Source organism: Scyliorhinus torazame, chromosome 2, assembly GCF_047496885.1.
Source record: "Scyliorhinus torazame isolate Kashiwa2021f chromosome 2, sScyTor2.1, whole genome shotgun sequence".
Lineage (NCBI taxonomy): Eukaryota > Metazoa > Chordata > Chondrichthyes > Carcharhiniformes > Scyliorhinidae > Scyliorhinus > Scyliorhinus torazame.
Genome location: NC_092708.1, coordinates 245,448,428 through 245,467,775, shown reverse-complemented (window position 1 = coordinate 245,467,775; position 19,348 = coordinate 245,448,428). Strand labels below are relative to the sequence as shown.

The 19,348-nt window shown below is 45.8% G+C and overlaps 1 protein-coding gene across 1 annotated transcript in view; it reads right to left on the bottom strand.

The window, feature by feature from the left end:
- Positions 1–12,074: 12,074 nt before the first annotated feature.
- LOC140396943 (peroxisomal N(1)-acetyl-spermine/spermidine oxidase-like) overlaps positions 12,075–19,348 on the bottom strand; it is a 62,132-nt gene continuing 54,858 nt past the window's right edge. Inside the window, exons 7-8 of the mRNA XM_072485894.1 lie at positions 15,453–15,616; positions 12,075–12,442 (exon numbers count right to left, since the gene is read on the bottom strand). Coding sequence (XP_072341995.1) covers positions 12,287–12,442; positions 15,453–15,616 — 320 coding nt within the window. The 3' untranslated portion in view covers positions 12,075–12,286. The remainder of the gene's footprint in view (positions 12,443–15,452; positions 15,617–19,348) is intronic.

Below are 19,348 nucleotides of genomic sequence, written 5' to 3'. Positions count from 1 at the left end.
ACAATACTTTTCACTGTATACTAATACATGTGACAATAATAAATCAAATCAAATCAAGTGGTCACTATCCAGCAACGATATCACTGACATTGGCTCCACAGTGGGCAGAGGCAATGACAGCTGAGCTCTCTGGCACTTGGAAGTGTGCTGGGGACCAGGCCCCTGCAGGATCTGAGTCAAATGACAAGCCTTTGCAATCGTCCTTGGACAAAATATTGGAGATATAAAGAGAGGCAGAGGAACATTAGGTACATTTATCAAATGTTGTCAACAGACTTGGACGAAAGATGGAAGAGTCCGCCCATGTTCTCTTTGATGTCATGCGCCAGCAAGCGAGCATATCAATGTCTCCATTGGAAGGTTGGGGCCACCCAGGGGACCTAGTTCCAGCTGTTCTGCTGGACTTGCACTTGGACCTATTGCTCTAGTCATGTGTGGCATACAATAATCGCTAGGCCAGAAGGTGTCAGGCACCTTGTTCTCTCTCCAGGTGCTGCTGTTCCTCAAGAGATCAGAGAGGAGCTCTTGGGCACCCAAAGGAGTAGGAGAACCAGCCAGACACCCTGGGAGTATGCAGCCAGGACACTCCAACACGGTTCAGCAGCTCCAATTCTCAATCTGCCAGTGATCCCATCAACTCCAGCTGGTCAGGCCAAGGAGAGTGCACCTACCCCTGAACAAGAGACCCAAAGCAGGCCAGTGTATTTCCAGGCCTTGGGAATCCAGAGGACGTCCACCTAAGTCATCTCAGACAACATGGCATTGTAGTCAACAGGCTACAACACCTCTTGCTCTGCATGCCAGAGCTGCACCAAGACATGGTGGTCAAATTAGAAATAATAAGAAGTTATGATGGCATGGGTGTTCAATCATTGCAAATATTTTACACCTCTATAAACCTATTTGGATTATCTTACTTAGTGTCTCAGGTACTGATTCAATGTTCTGTGTTCATTCAAGGGTCACAGATGTCCTCCCTCATCAAGTTTTTATTTGCGTCCCTCACTTCCATGTTGTCCAGCCCAATATCATCTCAGATAATTCCACATAAGTGAAATGAAGATAAATGGACATGATGGTTGTACGATGCAAATGGAAGCCTTGCATCAAAGGATCTAATAATACGGCCTCATGACTGTTGATCTTAGGCGGTTATACATCATATTGATGCAGCAGCACTGAAGTTTGTGAAGCACTGTGATTGTTACAGGACCTCACCCGAAAGCGGCATTGGAAATACTCCAATGAAGTGCCGTTGCAAAGATCTGCATTTGGTGACTCCGTTTTAAAAAAATCATTTCCAGGTTGTGGGCGTCGCTGGTCAGGCCAGCATTTATTGCCCATCCCTAGTTGCCCTTCAGAAGGTGGTGGTGAATTGCCTTCTTGAACCGCTGCAGTCCTTGAGGTGTAGGTACATCCACTGTGCTGTGAGAGAGGGTGTTCCAGGATGTTGCCCCAGCGAAAATGAAGGAACAGTGATATATTTCCTAGTTAGGGTAGTGAATGACTTGGAGGAAAACCTCCAGGTGGTGGGGTTCCCAGGTATCTGCTGCTCTTGTCCTTCTAGATGATAGTGGTCGTGGGTTTTGAAGGTGTTGTCTAAGGAACTTTGGTGAGTTACTGCAGTGCACCTTGTAGATGGTGCATATAGCTGCCACTGTTCGTCGCTAGTGGAAGGTTTGAATGTTTGTGGAAGGGGGAATATTCAAGCGGGCTGCTTTGTCCTGGATGGTTTTGAGTTTCTTGATTGTTGTTGGAGCTGCACTCATCCAGACAAGTGGCGAGTGTTCCATTACACTCCTGAGTTACTCGCCGTAGGAATCCTCGCCTTTGACCTGCCCTGGTAGTCACAGTACTAATGTGGCTAGTCCAGTTCAGTTTCTAATCAACGGTAACCCCCAGGATGTTGATTGTGGGGGATTCAGTGATGGTAATGCCATTGAATGTCCAGGGGAGGTGGTTAGATCCTCTCTCCCGGGGCCCCGCAAGAACATAAGAACTAGGAGCAGGAGCAGGCCATCTGGCCCCTCGAGCCTTCTCCACCATTCAATGAGATCATAGCTGATCTTTTGTGGACTCAGCTCCACTTTCTGGCCCGAACACCATAACCCTTAATCCCTTTATTCTTCAAAAAACTACCTATCTTTACCTTAAAAACATTTAATGAAGGAGCCTCAACTGCTTCACTGGGCAAGGAATTCCATAGATTCACAACCCTATGGGTGAAGAAGTTCCTCCTAAACTCAGTCCTAAATCTACTTCCCCTTATTTTGAGGCTATGCCCCTTAGTTCTGCTTTCACCCGCCAGTGGAAACAACCTGCCCACATCTATCCTATCAATTCCCTTCATAATTTTATATGTTTCTATAAGATCCCCCCTCATCCTTCTAAATTCCAACGAGTACTGTCCCAGTCTACTCAACCTCTCCTCGTAATCCAACCCCTTCAGCTCTGGGAGTAACCTAGTGAATCTCCTCTGCACTCCCTCCAGTGCCAATACGTCCTTTCTCAAGTCAGGAGACCAAAACTGAACACAATACTCCAGGTGTGGCCTCACTAACACCCTATACAATTGCAGCATGACCTCCCTAGTCTTAAACTCCATTCCTCTACTATACTCCCTGTACACACACGACTGCGTGGCAAAAGTTGGTTCCAACTCCATCTACAAGTTTGCTGACGATACGACCATAGTGGGCCGGATCTCGAATAACGACGACTCACAATACAGGAGGGAGATAGAGAACCTAGTGGAGTGGTGCAACAACAACAATCTCTCCCTCAATGCCAGCAAAACTAAAGAGCTGATAATTGACTTCAGGAAGCAAAGTACTGTACTGTCAGCATCAATGGGGCTGAAGTGGAGATGGTTAGCAGCTTCAAATTCATCGGGGTACACATCTCCAAAAATCTGTCCGGGTCCACCCACGTCGACACTACCACCAAGAAAGCACAACAGCGCCTATACTTCCTCAGGAAACTAAGGAAATTTGGCATGTCCACATTCATTCTTACCAACTTTTACAGATGCACCATAGAAAGCATCCTATCAGGCTGCATCACAGCCTGGTATGGCAACTGCTCGGCCCAGGACCGCACAAAACTTCAGAGATTCTTGAACACAGCCCAGTCCGTCAAACAAACCTGCCTCCCATCCATTGACTCCATCTACACCTCCCACTGCCTGGGGAAAGCGGGCAGCATAATCAAAGACCCCTCCCGCCCAGCATACTCACTCTTCCAACTTCTTCCATCGAGCAGGAGATACAAAAGTCTGAGAACACGTGCGAACAGATTCAAAAACAGCTTCTTTCCCGTTGTTACCAGACTCCTAAACGACCCTCTTGTGGACTGTCCTGATTGGCACTACACCCCTGTATGCTTCACCCAATGCCTGTGTCTATGTATTTACATTGTGTACCTTGTGTTGCCCTATTATGTCATTTGTTTTCTTTTCTTTTCGTGTACTTAATGATCTGTTTGAGCTGCTCGCAGGAAAACACTTTTCGCTGTACCTCGGTACACGTGATAATAAACAAATCCATCCATCTTGGAGGAGATGATCATTGTCTGCATTTGTATGGCGCGAATGTAATTTGCCACTTGTCAGGCCAAGCCTGGATATTGTCCAGGTATTGCTGCATTTGGACACAGACTGCTGCATTATCTGAGGCGTTGTGAATGCTGCTGAACATTGTACAGTCATCTGCAAACATCCCCACTTCTGGCCTTATGATGGAAGGGAGGTCATGGGTGAATAAGCCGAAAATGTTTAGGCCTAGGACACTACCCTGAGGAACTCCTGCAGTGATGTCCTGGAGTTACGATGATTGAATTCCAACCACCAAAACCATCTTCCTTTGTGTCAGGTATGACTCCAACCAGTGGAGAGTTTCCCCCCTAATTCCCACTGACTCCACTTTAGCTAGGGTTCCTTGATGCCAAACTCAGTCAAATGCTGCCTTGATGTCAAGGACAGTCACTCTCACGTCACATCTGCATTCAGCTCTTTTGTCCATGTTTGAACCAAGGCTGTAATGAGGTAATGAGCTGAGTGACCTAACGGAACCCAAACTGAGCGTCCATGAGCAGCTTATTGCTGAGTAAGTGCCGCTTGATAGCACTGTTGATGACTCCCTCCATCATTTTTCTGATGATGGAGAGTAGACTGATAGGGCGGTAATTGTCTGGTTTGAATTTGTCCTGTTTCTTGGGCAAGTTTTCAATTGCCGGGTAGATGCTAGTGTTGTCGCTGTACTGGAACAGCTCAGCTAGGGGGGCGGCAAGTTCTGGAGCACAAGTCTTCAGTACTATCGCCGGGATATTGTCAGTGCCCATAGCATTTGCAGTGTCCAGGGCCTTCAGCGTTTCTTGATATCATGTGGAGTAAATCGTATTGGCTGAACACTAACATCTGCGATGCTGGGGATCTCTGGAGGAGACTGAGATGGATCATCCACTCGGCACTTCTGGCTGAAGAATATTGCGAATGCCTCAGCCTTGTCTTTTGTACATACATGCTGGGTTCTTCCATCATAGTGGAATGGATATTTGTGGACCCTCCACCTCCAGTGAGTTTTTTAATTGCCCACCACCATTCGCGGCTGGATGTGGCAGGACTAGAGAGCTAGCTCTGATGCCTTCGTTGTGGAATCGCTTAGCTCTGCCTATTACTTGCTACTTATGCTCTTTGGCGCTCAAGTAGTCCTGTGTTGTGGCTTCACCGGGTCGACACTTCATTTTTCGGTTTGCCTGATGTTGCTCCTGGAATGCTCTCCTGCACTCTTCATTGAACCAGGAGTGATCCCCTGGTTTCATGGTAATGGTAGAGTGAGGGATATGCCAGGCCATGAGGTTACAGATTGTGATTGAATACAATTCTGCTGCTGCTGACCTACAGCACCTCATGGATGCCCAGTCTTGAGTTGCTAGATCTGTTCAAAGTCTATCCCATTTAGCACACTGGTACTGCCACACAACACGATGGAGGGTGTCCTCAATGTGAAGATGGGACTTTGTCTCCACAAGGACTGTGCGGTGGTCACTTCTACCGATATTGTCATGGACAGATGCATCTGCAGCAGGCAGGTCAAGTATGGTTTTCCCTCTTGTTGGTTCTCTCACCACTTGCTGCAGTCCCAGTTTAGCAGCTATGTCCTTTAGCACTCGGCCTAATCTCTGTATGGATTATCTTTGAAGATTGTTGTCATTTATGGCTGCCAAAGCATTCTTGTTAATGTGTTTACGGCTGAACCATAATCTTTTATTAGTTCCCAACCTCCACATGCATGATGCAGAGCTATGGAAGTTAGTTCCTCTCGCTAGCATTAGTAATGCCTGTTTGAGGTCAATGAGTGTGCAATGTCAGAGGTAAGTGCTCAGCCTTATGATACCGGCACATTACATGTGCGGGTGTTACCTTGCACATGAATGACCGTATGGATTGGAATGATGGAATCCCTTTATCAAGTCACAGATGGACATTTGATGTGAATTTCATTACCTGACTGTGCAAGCAGTACGTTAGGGGTCCTTGGAATTATTGCACGTTGAGAGGTTGAGAATATGGAAGACTGGAATGGGATGAAAATGTTGCATCGGTACCTCTCCTGAGCGCTTTTCAGTATTAACAAGGGTACTAAGTTATCAGTAAATCATGTGTCAATACTCCCAGGGCAATGATGCACATCAACTTTGCAGGCTACTTACCAATGGAGGGTCAGGGAAGCCTGTCTATGGCCACACGATGGTCCTGCTGAATGTTCATAAGACATGGAAAATTTCATAAACTGTTTAAATCAAACCTTACATTCTGCTTATTCCAAAATGGAATTTGCTGGAACAAAAACATGGCTGCTACAGGTCACATGATTTGCACGTTGGCTACATTCCTGGAAATGTCCAACAGTAATTGTAGGATAAAGGTCAACCCTCATCCTTGTGGAATTTCACACCTAATATTACAATCAATTAAACAAGTGAGCAACCAATGGTCTTCCCAGGCTGGACTTATAACAAAGAGATAATGCCATCCCAACTCATTATACCTATGGAGGCAATATTAGTCACCATCTATCTTTCAAGTGTAGCCATCTAAGATGGCCACCTGCAAAGGATCATGGGAATTATGGCCAACCCAGGACTCAGACAGATACAGAGCCGATGTCTATCTGAAACACAGGTAGCCAGGCCTGATTGAAACCCCCCCTTGTTTACATTTCAATGGCCCATTTTCCCAGGACAAAAGAACTCCAATCAAACAACCGGTACAGCCACAGACTGATCGGCGCCACTCCCTTTTCTCAGAAAGCCCAACTGCCAAGGTCAATGACCGCTAAGGACCTGCCCAGCCACCAAGGCGCCCGCCCCTTTATTGGTCAAAATCGAAGACAGTGATCGAACTATTGGGCCCAAGGTTAAGGACAGCCCCAAAGAGCGCAAAATCCCAGAGGGATAAAAGAGAGCACAGCCATGTGTTCTGTCTCTTTGGATCTGGCCTGTGCCAGGCAAATTGCAGCAGGAACAGCCAGTTAAGTTCAAGATCAACGATCGCTACCTGATGGATGAGCCCAGCAGAGACAGAGCCACTTTCTTCGAACCAGCCAAGTGAAATCCAGATAAAGGCCTTATCCATTTGCACAGTGCCGGTCGCCCGGAAGTTAAGTTTAGGTTATTGTAGCTGATAGGTGTAGTTAAACTCGTAGATATTGTGTTTGCATGTCGAGGTAACTCTTGTGTATGTAAAGAAACCATCTTTTGAACTAACTAACTGGTTGTGTGGTCATTTGATCGATATAAGGGAAGGCTTGTGGTTCACCAACATTATTAATAGAACACAACGTGAACAATGGATTTTGACCAGAGACATAGAAACTTATTATTAACCAGAAACTGACTCACAAATGGGTAATACCACATGACCTAAGTTCCTTTGGTCTTTGAAAAGTTTTAATGTTAGGTTCCTGGACTCCCAGACCAGTCTGCTGTTAACATCCAGCATGTCAACATCAAAGCAGTACTCAGGCTGACAACAAAGCCTGCCTCAAGTCTAAACCTGCTCAAAGCCTGGTTCTCCAGAAGATTCCTGTGCTCGCCTGTAGGGCGGACCAGATCTCTTCATACCAACCTCATCTTGCTCCATCATCGCCAACTTTGAAGAAATTCAACAAGTCTTGCTTTTAGCTAACTGGACCTGCTTGAACTTTAACTCATATGCGAAGGAGCTCCCATTGGATTTTAACATTCTGTCACTAATATTCAGGTGAATTCATATCCCTATCTACAGTTCTTTTTTTGTTTTAAGTTATTCATTGCAGTGTTGATGTAAGCCTATTTGTGACATGAATAAAGATTATTATTATGTATGCTTCTATCAATGTATATATTTTGATGCCCAAGTCTCAGGTTTGGATGTATGAATAAACAATACTTCTGATTTACCCCAAGAGCGAATTTGCTGGGAGTCACTTAAAAATTTTTTTTTTTAAATTTAGAGTACCCAATTATTTTTTTTCCATTTAAGGGGCAATTTAGCGTGGCCAATCTACCTAACCTGCACATCTTTGGGTTGTGGGGGTGAAACTCATGCAAACATGGGGAGAATGTGCAAACTCCACACGGACAGTGACCCAGAGCCGGGATTCGAACCCGGGTCCTCAGCGCCGCAGTCCCAGTGCTAACCACTGCACCACATGACGCCATGTCACTTTAAAATTTACTACACAAACAGTGGGTTTGGGTAAACACACCACAATGCATTTCAAAAATTAAAACACTTCTGCTTATGGACAGATGGTGAGAAAAATGACGGAGTTCAATTTGCCTCTCTTCCCTATCTGTAAGAACTCTATTCAAAGGTCTTCATGTGGCAGAGTCACATCAGAGCGTCCTGAGGAACCATGGCATCCTGGAGCTCAACATCAAGATGCAGCCTCAGAATTACTCAGGCATGACAGCTGGCATTTGGAGAGATGCTTCTGTGCAGATTTAACTGTCTTTAGATGCACATATAGTAACTATTAACTGATAACTGAACTCATACATCTCCCAAACTAAGCTTCTATCATATTTCCATGGGTGCAGGGATATTTGCTGTCATATCTTTGCCCCATGATGGCTACCTTGACCAGTAATATTGTTGCATCATGGTAGAAAAGACTGTATAAGGTTTAGTTTCTTCAGAAAGAGTGCTGGTGGAGTCCTTATCCCATAGCACAATGGCTACATGCTCTTAGAATGATGTGGAGATGCCGGCGTTGGACTGGGGTGAGCACAGTATGAAGTCTTACAACACCAGGTTAAAGTCCAACAGGTTTGTTTCGATGTCACTAGCTTTCAGAGCACTGCTCCTTCCTCAGGTGAATGAAGAGGTCTGTTCCAGAAACATATATATAGACAGATTCTACCCAGTCTTCAGAACAGTGACCACGACACCACACAACCCTGTCATGGCAATCTCTGCAAGACATGCCAGATCATCAACATGGATACCACTATTACACGTGAGAACACCACCCACCAGGTACGCGGTACATACTCGTGCGACTCGGCCAACGTTGTCTACCTCATACGCTGCAGGAAAGGATGTCCCGAAGCGTGGTACATTGGCAAGACCATGCAGACGCTGCGACAACGAATGAACGGACATCGCGCAACAATCACCAGGCAGGAATGTTCCCTTCCAGTCGGGGAACACTTCAGCAGTCAAGGGCATTCAGCCTCTGATCTCCGGGTAAGCGTTCTCCAAGGCGGCCTTCAGGACCCGCGACAACGCAGAATCGCCGAGCAGAAACTTATAGCACACATGAGTGCGGCCTCAACCGGGACCTGGGATTCATGTCACATTACATTCATCCCCCACCATCAGGCCTGCAAAATCCTACCAACTGTCCTGGCTTGAGACAATTCACACCTCTTTAACCTGGGGTTACCCCATCTCTGGATCTGTAAAGATTTAATCACCTGCTAATGCTCGCATTCCTAGCATTGTTTGGCATCTTTGAATTTGTCTATATATGTGTTTCTGGAACAGACCTCTTCATTCACCTGAGGAAGGAGCAGCGCTCCGAAAGCTAGTGACATCGAAACAAACCTGTTGGACTTTAACCTGGTGTTGTAAGACTTCGTACTGTGCTCTTAGAATGTTTAACGTTCCAACAAGGAGTCAATCATTAGCCTTGAAGGTTTCTATTCATTGGGAGATTCATGACCTTGACTCAGCTGTTTATGTTGGCACAACAAGGTCTTGATGCCTTCCTTGCCTCTAAGGAACAGGTGAACTGCACTCGTACCAGCTTGTCTTCACCTTACTCCTCCTAGAACCTTGTCGCTATGAAGGTTTAATGTCTTCTGCATCATGCCCATGCAATGCCAACCTCAAGTGGTGGCATATCTGCATCCTCGCCCTCTTCAGGCTCATCCTGCTCCACCCTCTGTGGAGAGTATTGGAGAGCCCCACCTGATCGGTGCAAACATTTATAGTGCAGCTTTGTGATGCCAATAGTCTGTTCTATTAAAAACTTGATAGCTGAGTGTGCTGCATTGTATCTCTAATCTGATGCAATTTGTAGAGGAGCAACTTTGGTAAAAACTAACCTCACTGTCAATTTAGGTAAGTGTGAGTATGACAAGGTAATGTACTTTGGGAACATTAAAAAAAAAAATTCAATCAAGGGCCAATCCTCCTCCTTTACACATCTTTGGGTTGTGCACGTGAGACACAGGCAGAATGTGCAAACTCCATGTGGACAGTGACCCGGGGCTGGGACCGAACCCAGGTCCTCAGTGTTGTGAGCAGCAGTGCCAGCCACTGCGCCGCCATGCCACCCATACCTTGGAAACATTGTGGACCAAGGCAAGGTTCACCCTGCGTGAGCTAAAGTAGGAGTTACTGATCAGTTTCCTGTTCCGCAGTTGCAACTGTTTGAGGAGATTCCTTGGAATGACCAAATATTACAGGAGTATCTGGCAGAACTTTTCCAATGTGGTTGCACCATTCAGAGACATGGTTCTGAGGTATCTGTTAAATGGTCAAAGAGTTGTCAAGAAGCTTTTGAACAAGTTAAAGCAATTCTTAGCAGTGCCCGTGTGCTCTCTGCCCCTAAGTTTGACCAGCTCTTTAAACTCACTGTTGATGCCAGTAATGTGGGTGCTGGTATGATTCCTATACAGGAGGATGGGAAGAAGTTTGATAAGCACCAGCGAAACTACTCAACTATTGAAAAAACAAACCTTGCATTTGTTCTTGCCTTACAACATTTAGAGGTGTACATAGTTTTTGCTGCTCATCACATGGTAGTTTTTACTGACCACAATCCACGTGTGTTCTTACATGGGATGATGTTCTTACGGGCAGCACGGTAGCATAGTGGCTAGCACAATTGCTTCACAGCTCCAGGGTCCCAGGTTCGATTCCCAGCTTGGGTCGCTGTCTGTGCGGAGTCTGCACGTTCTCCCCGTGTGTGCGTGGGTTTCCTCCGGGTGCTCCGGTTTCCTCCCACGGTCCAACGATGTGCAGGTTAGGTGGATTGGCCATGCTAAACTGCCCTTAGTGTCCAAAATTGCCCTTAGTCTTGGGTGGGGTTACTGGGTTATGGGCATAGGTCTGGGCTTGGGTAGGGTGCTCTTTCCAAGAGCCGGTGCAGACTTGAAGGGCCGAATGGCCTCCTTCTGCGCTGTAACTTCTATGGTTCTTTGAGATAGGAACCAGAGTTAAATGCATTGGAGATATTTCTCCAAGTATATGATCTACAGATCAAGCATATCTGTGATAAGGTCAATGTTATAGTGGATGTCCTGATGTGAAGTTAAGGGTAGAGAGACTGGAGGTTGCCAATAAATAGGTTTTGTGTTTTCCCTTATTTATTATCTTAAGGTGGTGTGACAAACACATGATTACCGCTGGCTCTGTTCCTCCCCAGGCAGCCACTGGCTCAATTACTCAACTACACTTGTTTGTTTCTTCCCTGCTCCTTGCAGCCCGCATTGTGCATGCTCCAGTCACAGCCAAAAGCTCCTGCAGTATGGATAGGGTGCTTCCTATCCCATGGTGAATGCTGGGTAAGGGCCCCGCCATTGAAAGTTGGCATCATTGAACAGAAAATTATGATTTGCAATTCGATTAATGTGACGAAAACATGACCGGGAAATGGAAAAGTGGTCATTATAAAGCTGCCTGGAGTGTGGGTGTAGGAGAGAGGACGAGGAAGTGGTACAAGTGTAGAAAAATCAGCAGGTGAGCTGCCCAGCCTATTGCCACTGACCACCATTGGCATGGCTGTCCTCTCAACCTGCGTGTTTTCATCCACTCATTTATGTTTATATTCTGTTGTTGGAGAACCCCCGTCACTATTGAGGCAGAGGCTCAAATTTTTTGGATTCTTTTTGCCTTGTTTTGCCAGGTGTACTCAAATCTGACGCACCGTAGAAGTTGGTTTGATGCACCCGGGGTTTTCCTTTGTTATTTTGTAACCTGTCCTTGTTTGGTTCTTTTCTAAACTTTACCAAGGTTTTGCCTCCATTAGCTCCTCAATCTCTCTCTGCGTTCCTGTCCTATCTTTGTCCTCTCAACTTTCTTGACCAGCAAAACTTTTATCAACTGACAGACTGGCTTCCTTTAAATATTCACTGTGCGTAGATGCTGTGCAAAAGCAGCGGATGTTGCTGCATGGAAGTGCCCATGTTTATTTTCTGCCTCTCTTTAAAACAACGTGAGTACATCTGTTTTGTTTTCTTTTGTTATGGCTGCGGATGGTAATAGGATTGTCTGTGTCTGCTGTAGCAAGTTGCTGAAAGTTTAGGGGCCGTAACACAGGGATCTTCTGAACTTTCAACTTCACTTGAACTGTTGATTCCCTCAACAACTTTCAGACTGTTCGAGACAAAGAGAAATGTTTACGCAAACCAATGTTTTGTTGGCACGTTACTGTTGGTGTTCGAGTTCATTCCATGGCTTGCACCAAAGTCAGATTCTGCAGACCATTTTTGTTTGGTTAGAATATGTGATCCATGGAGTGAAATATAAGAGAAGACAATCTATCTCAATGGTTTAAATTATTCCAAGGAGAATAATGATCTTGTGGTAATGCCCAAAACATTTGACAAGCTTTAATTTTAATGCAAAAATCATTTTTCTTCAGGCACAATGATAAAAGGTTTGGCTAAATTGAGTGGTTCTTCTGACAGAAAACTGTCCAAAATTAAAATGGAGTTGACGAATAGTTAATTTAATTTGCTATATTAATGAATGAAATAACTAATGTTTTGGCATATTATTACATGGATACATTTAAGCCACATGTTTGGTTTGAAGCTGTTGCCCCTCAAAGATGGAGTAATGATTAATCAGTCGATCTGCTTCTCTCCACCCAGACAGCAGTGCTCCATGGGTGGTGCTGTGGTAGCGCCGATATGTTGCTTCCCCAGCAAATAAAACCTGCAACATCTGGAATCAGGGAAATGATTATCGTAATCTGCAGGTAACTGCACAGGCTAAACAGTTCTTAAACGTGTGTCATGATAGCGCGCCAAATCATGAAAGACTATGGGCGTGACCTATCGCCCACATCGGGCCGGGCGAGAGAACAAGTGGGACGGTTGGATAGTGGAAGAGGCTGAAATCGGGAACCACGTCAGTCATTGATCGGATTCTGATCTAACAGGCCGCTCCCGTTGGCGAGATGCGGATCCCACCCTGGTGTGGCAAGAAACCAATAACCAATTAAGACCGATCTCAATTAAAGGGAAGGACCTCCGATCGAACGGCCTCCCGTGATCCAACCGTCTCCCCAGTGAGCAGTCACACAGGTGCCATTTAGTACACCTATTTAATGTGTGGCATGGTGGCGCAGTGGTTAGCACTGCAGTCTCACGACATCGACAACCCGGGTTCAGTCTCGGTCCCGGGTCATTGTCCATGTGGAGTTTGCACATTCTCCTTGTGTCTGCGTGGGTCTCACACCCACAACCCGAAGGTGTGCAGGGTGGGTAGATTGGCCATGCTAAATTGCCCGTTAATTGGAAAAAAAAATAATTTGGTACTCTAAATTTGTTATAAGAAAGTACACCTGTGTAAAAAATGTGAAGCTAGCAAACTGACTGCTTTGGGAATTAGAGGAGGTGAGTTGTCATCTTCAAAATTGGGCAGTGAGCTGGGGGAGGGGGCCTCCGGGGGGGGGGGGGGGGGGGGGGGTGGGGGGGGGGCGGGTAACAGGCTCAGTCGGCAGGTGGGCCGCCATTGTTGGTGGGGGGTCACCCCTGGGCTGGGGTGAGAGAGCACTACATCCCCGTGCCCGGCATGCCACCCCCGGATCATTTATACCCATAACGGGGGCAGCTCCAGCTGTTGCCTGACTGTCACACCGAACACACCCTGGACAGAGCCCTATCCGCTGTAATATGGTGATGGTCACTTTAATTCTCATTGATGGTGGCGGCTGCTGTCCGGACAGCTGAAGGCTATTGTTAGTGAGGAATTGGGGCGACACAATACCGCAGTGGTCAGCACTGCTGAGGACCCAGGTTCAATACCGGCCCCTGGTCATTGTCCGTTGGGAATTTTCACATTCTCCCCGTGTCTGCGTGGGTCTCACCCCCAATAACTCAAAGATGTGGAGGTTAGGTGGATTGGTCACTCTAAAATTGCCCCTTAATTGGAAAGAAAAAGAATTGGGTACTCTAAATTTGAAAAAAAGGTTAATGAGGATTTGGCAGTTCTAGTAATGCAAGCACCTCACAGCTCCCAAGTGGATCCCCGTGGGCACACATGCCATGTTGTGGGCGGTTGTTACTGCCCAGCATCCCAATCCAACTGAGAGTCCTGGACACTTCACCTGAACTCTGAAAGCGTCAACACCACAGCAGCAGCAGACAGCATTCCAACACCCAGGAGCTGGGTGTCAGCACTCGGGACATCCCCATGACCAGAAGGTGGGTATGTGGACCGGGGAGTGAACCAGCGCCTGGTCCAGATGGCGTTCCTAGTGGGTGTACGGTTCCAGGGTCTGTGGTCCGGTGCCCAGGGAACTCTGCTGCAGCTGGGGTATGTGTTCAGGGTGGGTTGGTCTCTTGTTCAAAGATGTGCACGTTAGGTGGAGGTGCGGAGGTGGGACGGGACAGTGGGCCTGGGTGGGTGTTCTTTCGGAGGGTTGGTACAGACTCGTTGGGCTGAATGGCCTCCTTCTGCTCTGTAGGAATGCTATGCTTCTATCCAGTGTCCTGTTGATTGTCTACCAAAGTCACAAAACTGATTGTGAAAATCCCAGAGGTCATTCCCAGTGAGAAAAACTAATTATTTTGGCTCCAACGTGCAGAAGCCAACTTTTGAATCACACTTAACTTATTTATCTAAAACCATAGAAAATCTAATACCAACATTTTCTTTATTCGATGAACAATGAAAAATGAGCTTTCATGAAAACCTACTCATTAAATTCCTATCTACTGCATTTTGGTGAGTTATTAACCTGTTTATTTAAATAAATTAGCAACAGTATGAAATCCGCAGAGTGTGAATTTAATGAAATTTAATTAACCAATTCATGAGGTGAAATGTTTTGAGGACATTAAGTCATAACCATTTTAAGCTGTTTTAAGTCATAAGTTGACTAGCATCTCGAGAGAAAATGGGCGGGATTCTCCGGCCACGTTCACCCGGTGACCGGAGAATCCCGCCCAAGTCATTCGATTTTTCCATTATCGGCGTCTCGCCCGTGTCGTTCTTGCGGCGGGCGGGGTGGAAGAATCCAGCCCAATGTATTGCCACAGGAAACTTTGCTACTATTCTGTTGCTTTCAAACTGCTCAAGGGCATAAGAGTTGCGGCAAAAACTGAACATTGCAAAATATGCACTCAACCTTAAACCAGCTTTCCAGTTGTTTAATCCTTGTCATTTTAATGGGATATGTATTGGTTGGTCTAGTTAAAGGCATCACTGTTGTACAAAAAACACTAGAACCATTCACCTTGTCAAAAGTGATCTCCCAAGTACAGTTCCTGGCCTGATGGCGGCATTAAAATATATCATTGAATTTGACTACCCCGCTCCGGTTACAAAATGGGAATAAAATTCAGGGAATCCTTACAGTGCAGAAGGGGGCCGTTCGGCCCACCGAGTCTGCACCGACCTTCCGAAAGAGCACTCTACCAAGACCCACTCTCTTCCCCACCTCCTCCCCCCCACCCCCCCAGTTTCCCCCTCATAACCCCACGCATTAATCATGGCCAATCCACCTAACCTGCATATGTTTGAACTGTGGGAGGAAACCGGAGCACCCAGAGGAAACCCAGGCAGACACAGGACGAATGTGAAAACTTCATTCAGACAGTTACCCAAGGCCATAATTGAACCCAGCTCCATGGCAATGTGAGGCAGCAGTTCTAACCATTGTGCCACCCTGTGACATGAAGCCTGTCCTTTGATACTGCATGCTATAATACTGGTTGCCTTCACTTACCTCGCTAAGATGTCCATCCCCTTTTTCCTGCGGTAAGGGTTCAGCCAGTGTGTCAAACATATCTCCAGTTGAATTGATGGATGTATGGGAGTAGGAGCCCCTTATGTAAGGGTTACTGAACCATTTTGTCATAAAGACATGTTTAGGCTGTGGCACAGGTCTCCCTAGAAACAAAACCAGGAGTCTAATAGGAATGGGAGGCGAGACAGCTGTTAATTGTTTTACAAAAAAAGTTGATAAAAGTATAGAATTATATTGTATACAGTTCTGAACACTGCACCAGAGGAAGGATGCGAACACATTGGAGAGAGGGCAGAAGAGATTTACAAGAATGGCTCCCCGGAAGAGAACCTTCAGTTATGAGGATTGGAGAGGTTAGATTGTTCTCCTTGGAGAGAAGAAGGCTAAGAGGAGATTTGATAGAGATGTTCAAAATCATGAGGGGGTTGGGCAGAGCAGATAGAGGGAAACATAAAAGAATCAAGAACGAGAGGGCACAGATTTAAGGTGATTTGCAAAAGAAGCAAATGTGATGTGAAAATAAACCATTTTCACACGTCTTGTGGTTTGGGTCTGGAATTCACGGCCTGGAAGTGTGGTGGGGGCAGCTTCAATCGAGGATTTCAAGTGGGAATTAGATAATTGAATAGAAACAATGGGCAGGGATACGGGGAATGGCACCACACATGATGCTCATTTGGAGAGCCAGTGCAAACACAATGGGCCGAATGGTTTCTTTTTGCACTGTAAGAATTCTGTAATTCTGTGAGACATTTTCCATTTTCAGCCTTACCTTCAGTGGGTGACAAGACAGAAAATTTAGCAAAAAGCTCATGCTTTATTGCATGAAACAATCTCAACCTCCAAAATGTCAAATTTTAAAAGCTTTTCATTAGCCTCATTAGTTATTTCTGAATAACAATCCTTTAAAAAGTGGCCGCGATTTGCACACTTGTTAAGATCTGCAAGGTGTCGCCAATCTAAAATGAGACCTCTCCAACTCTAAAACTAATAGATATTTTAAAACCCTGAAGGTGGTAGTGAGGGGGGAGGTGATAACATTTCAAGGCCAAGGTGGATAACGAGGAGAGGGAAGAGCATCAAAGGCTGATAGAGGAGATGTTGGAGGTGGACAGGAGGTACGCGGGGGATGCAGATCCGGCCCTTTTGGACAGAAGGAAGGAGCTTCAGACTAGCTTTGATCGGTTGTCGACAGGGAAGGTGGTACGCCAACTGAGGTGGGCGAGGGAAGCGATTTATGAATATGGGAAGAAGGTGGGGGGCAATGCTGAACATTTGGAGGCAGCTGAGGCAGCACTTTAAGCTGGGGGCTGGGTCAGGGGTGATGCTGATCAGGTGGTATCACAGGGTTAAGCCAGGGAGGCTGGTTGGGAGGTTTTGGAGATGGGAGGAGAGGGGAATCAAGGCCTTAAAAGACCTGTTTCTGGGGGGACGTTTTGTGACGTTGGGAGAGTTGGTGGAGAAATATGGACTGGGGCAAGGGGAAGGATTTAGGTATCTGCAGCTCTGAAATTTTGCTCAGAAGGCAGTTCAGAGCTTCACTATAACGCCAACCCCCTCAATGTTGGAAGTGGTATTGACGGCAGGAGGAATGGAGATGGGGTGGTGTCAGTGATCTACGGGAGGAATTTGGGGGAGGCGGGTGTCCATAGAGAGTGTTAAAGCTAAGTGGGAGGAAGATTTGGGGGAGGTTATGGAAGAAGGTCTGTGGTTGCTCCGGAGGCTAGACGCCTCAACCACATGCGCTAGGTTGGGGCTGATACAGATGAAGGTTGTGTATAGGGCGAACCTCATGAGGCCGAGGATGAGCAGACTCTTTGAAGGATTGGAAAACGTATGTGAGCGTTGTGGGAGGGGCCTCGTAAACATGTACACATGTTTTGGTCTTGTCTGTAGCTGGAGAGGTATTGGAGGGAGGTTTTCAGTATCTTCTCCGGAGTACTACACATGTACTTGGTACCAGGGCCCCTACAAGCCATTTTCAGGGTGTCGGACTGGCCCGAGCTGTAGCTGGGTGCGGGGGCAGATGTTTTTATCTTCGCCTCACTGATTGCCCGGAGGCAGGTCCTGTTGAGGTACAGATCAGCTTCTCCACCCTGTGCCTCGGCTTGGCGAGGGGACTTACTTGAATTTCTGAATCTCGAGAAGGTGAAATTTGAGCTGAGGGGGAATCAAGGAAGGGTTCTACAATTCATGGGGACTGTTTATTATGCACTTTCGAGAATTGGTTGCCATTGAACATTGTGAGGGGGGGGGGGGGGGTGTAAGTGAGGGCTTGGGGTTATTGTTGTTTTTGATTAAGTTGTTTTCTGATTAACTGTTAATTTTTTACCTGGAACGCATGAGCGGATGTTTTGGTCGGTATATTGAGGGATTGATATTGTATTTGTTTTTGTTTGTTTTTTCTTTTGTTGTTTATTTGCTGAAAATGTTGAAAATGAGGAGGATAAAAAGATTTTTAAAAACTAATATATATTTTAAAAAAGAAAGTCTCGGGAAGTATTTTATATTCAATGCACTTTAATTTTCAGGTCGAATCCAATAAAAAAATATTTTTGGTCTATTAGAGGAGATGTTTTTCAACAGCAGCATATCTTCATTAGAGATGCTGGTGGTAATTGGACGTTCTTCATTATAATGACGAATAGATTATACATGCGGCATACAAAGGGATGCATTTTGATCAGCTCTCGTTTTACAGCATTCCACTTGCAGAATAAAGTCTCAAAGCATTTTAGTTTGGAGAACAAAATAAATTACCTTGAGCAGGTTGGAAAAAAGGAAAAGGCAGAGACGGTGCTTGGGCAGGGATTGGTGGAAACTGCTTTGAAGACTTTCTAATGGGAAAGTTGGGAGCAATGTTGAAAGGTAGCAATAGATTTCGGAAGGAAGGAAAAATGAGTAGCTAGAGAGAACAGAAAGCCAGAGATTTTTTTAGGAGGGCTGATGATGGTGGATTTGCAGAGGAGAGGATAGAGACACGTTGATAATGCTGGTGAGCTTATGGCTAAAGGGTTGAAGACAATCAGGAGCTGAGATGGGACTGTTGCTGGGACGAAATTGTGGAACTCCCTTCATAACAACATTTTGGGTTTAACTTCGCCAACTTCAATGGTTCAAGAAGGTGGCTCATTACCATCTTTTCAAAGTCAATTGGGGATTGGAAATGGTTACTGGCCTTGCCAGTGACATTGCCATCCTCTGAACAAATGAAAACAAATGGCGCTGTGATTCATGAATAAAATGAACGTAACAAGAGCAGGAGGAGACAGGGAAGAAGCTGATAAGCATGAAAATAGGTGAAGGCTCTATAACAAGGTCAGTATGAGGGACTGTAAGTTGGGCTGAGTGGAAAGGGAGACAGAAGCAACTCGGTGGATGATCGAATCAGATTATGATTTTCGCACACTTTGTTTCTGAAATGAATATGGTGTGAAGAAATAAGGTGAGGCGAGAAGTCTGGAGTTACTTCTGTTCCTCTGGGTGTTACAGGACTAAGATGAAGATATGGCGGTGGAACAGAAATTTCAGCAAAGCTTGAGGTGCTTCAGCTGATCTGGTCATGGACAGCTAGTTCCAGTTGCTCAACATGTTTAACATTAAGCTATGGATGTGGAGGGGGTGAACAATGATATTAATAGTGGACAAAAGACAGTTGTGCAGATCAACTAAGGTAGCAATGTTGTGTGGCTGACAGGGAGAGGGAGTTGATGGTAATATTGTCCATGGTGAAAATTGCAGAATGTAGATTTCAGATTTGGAGCAGACAGAGGGCATGTAAGAGAGATAAGAAATTAATGTAAGTAGCTCAGTCACAGATAGAGACCGTGACTATATCAAGACCATGTTGGATATTGAGATCAAGAGAGTGCTTG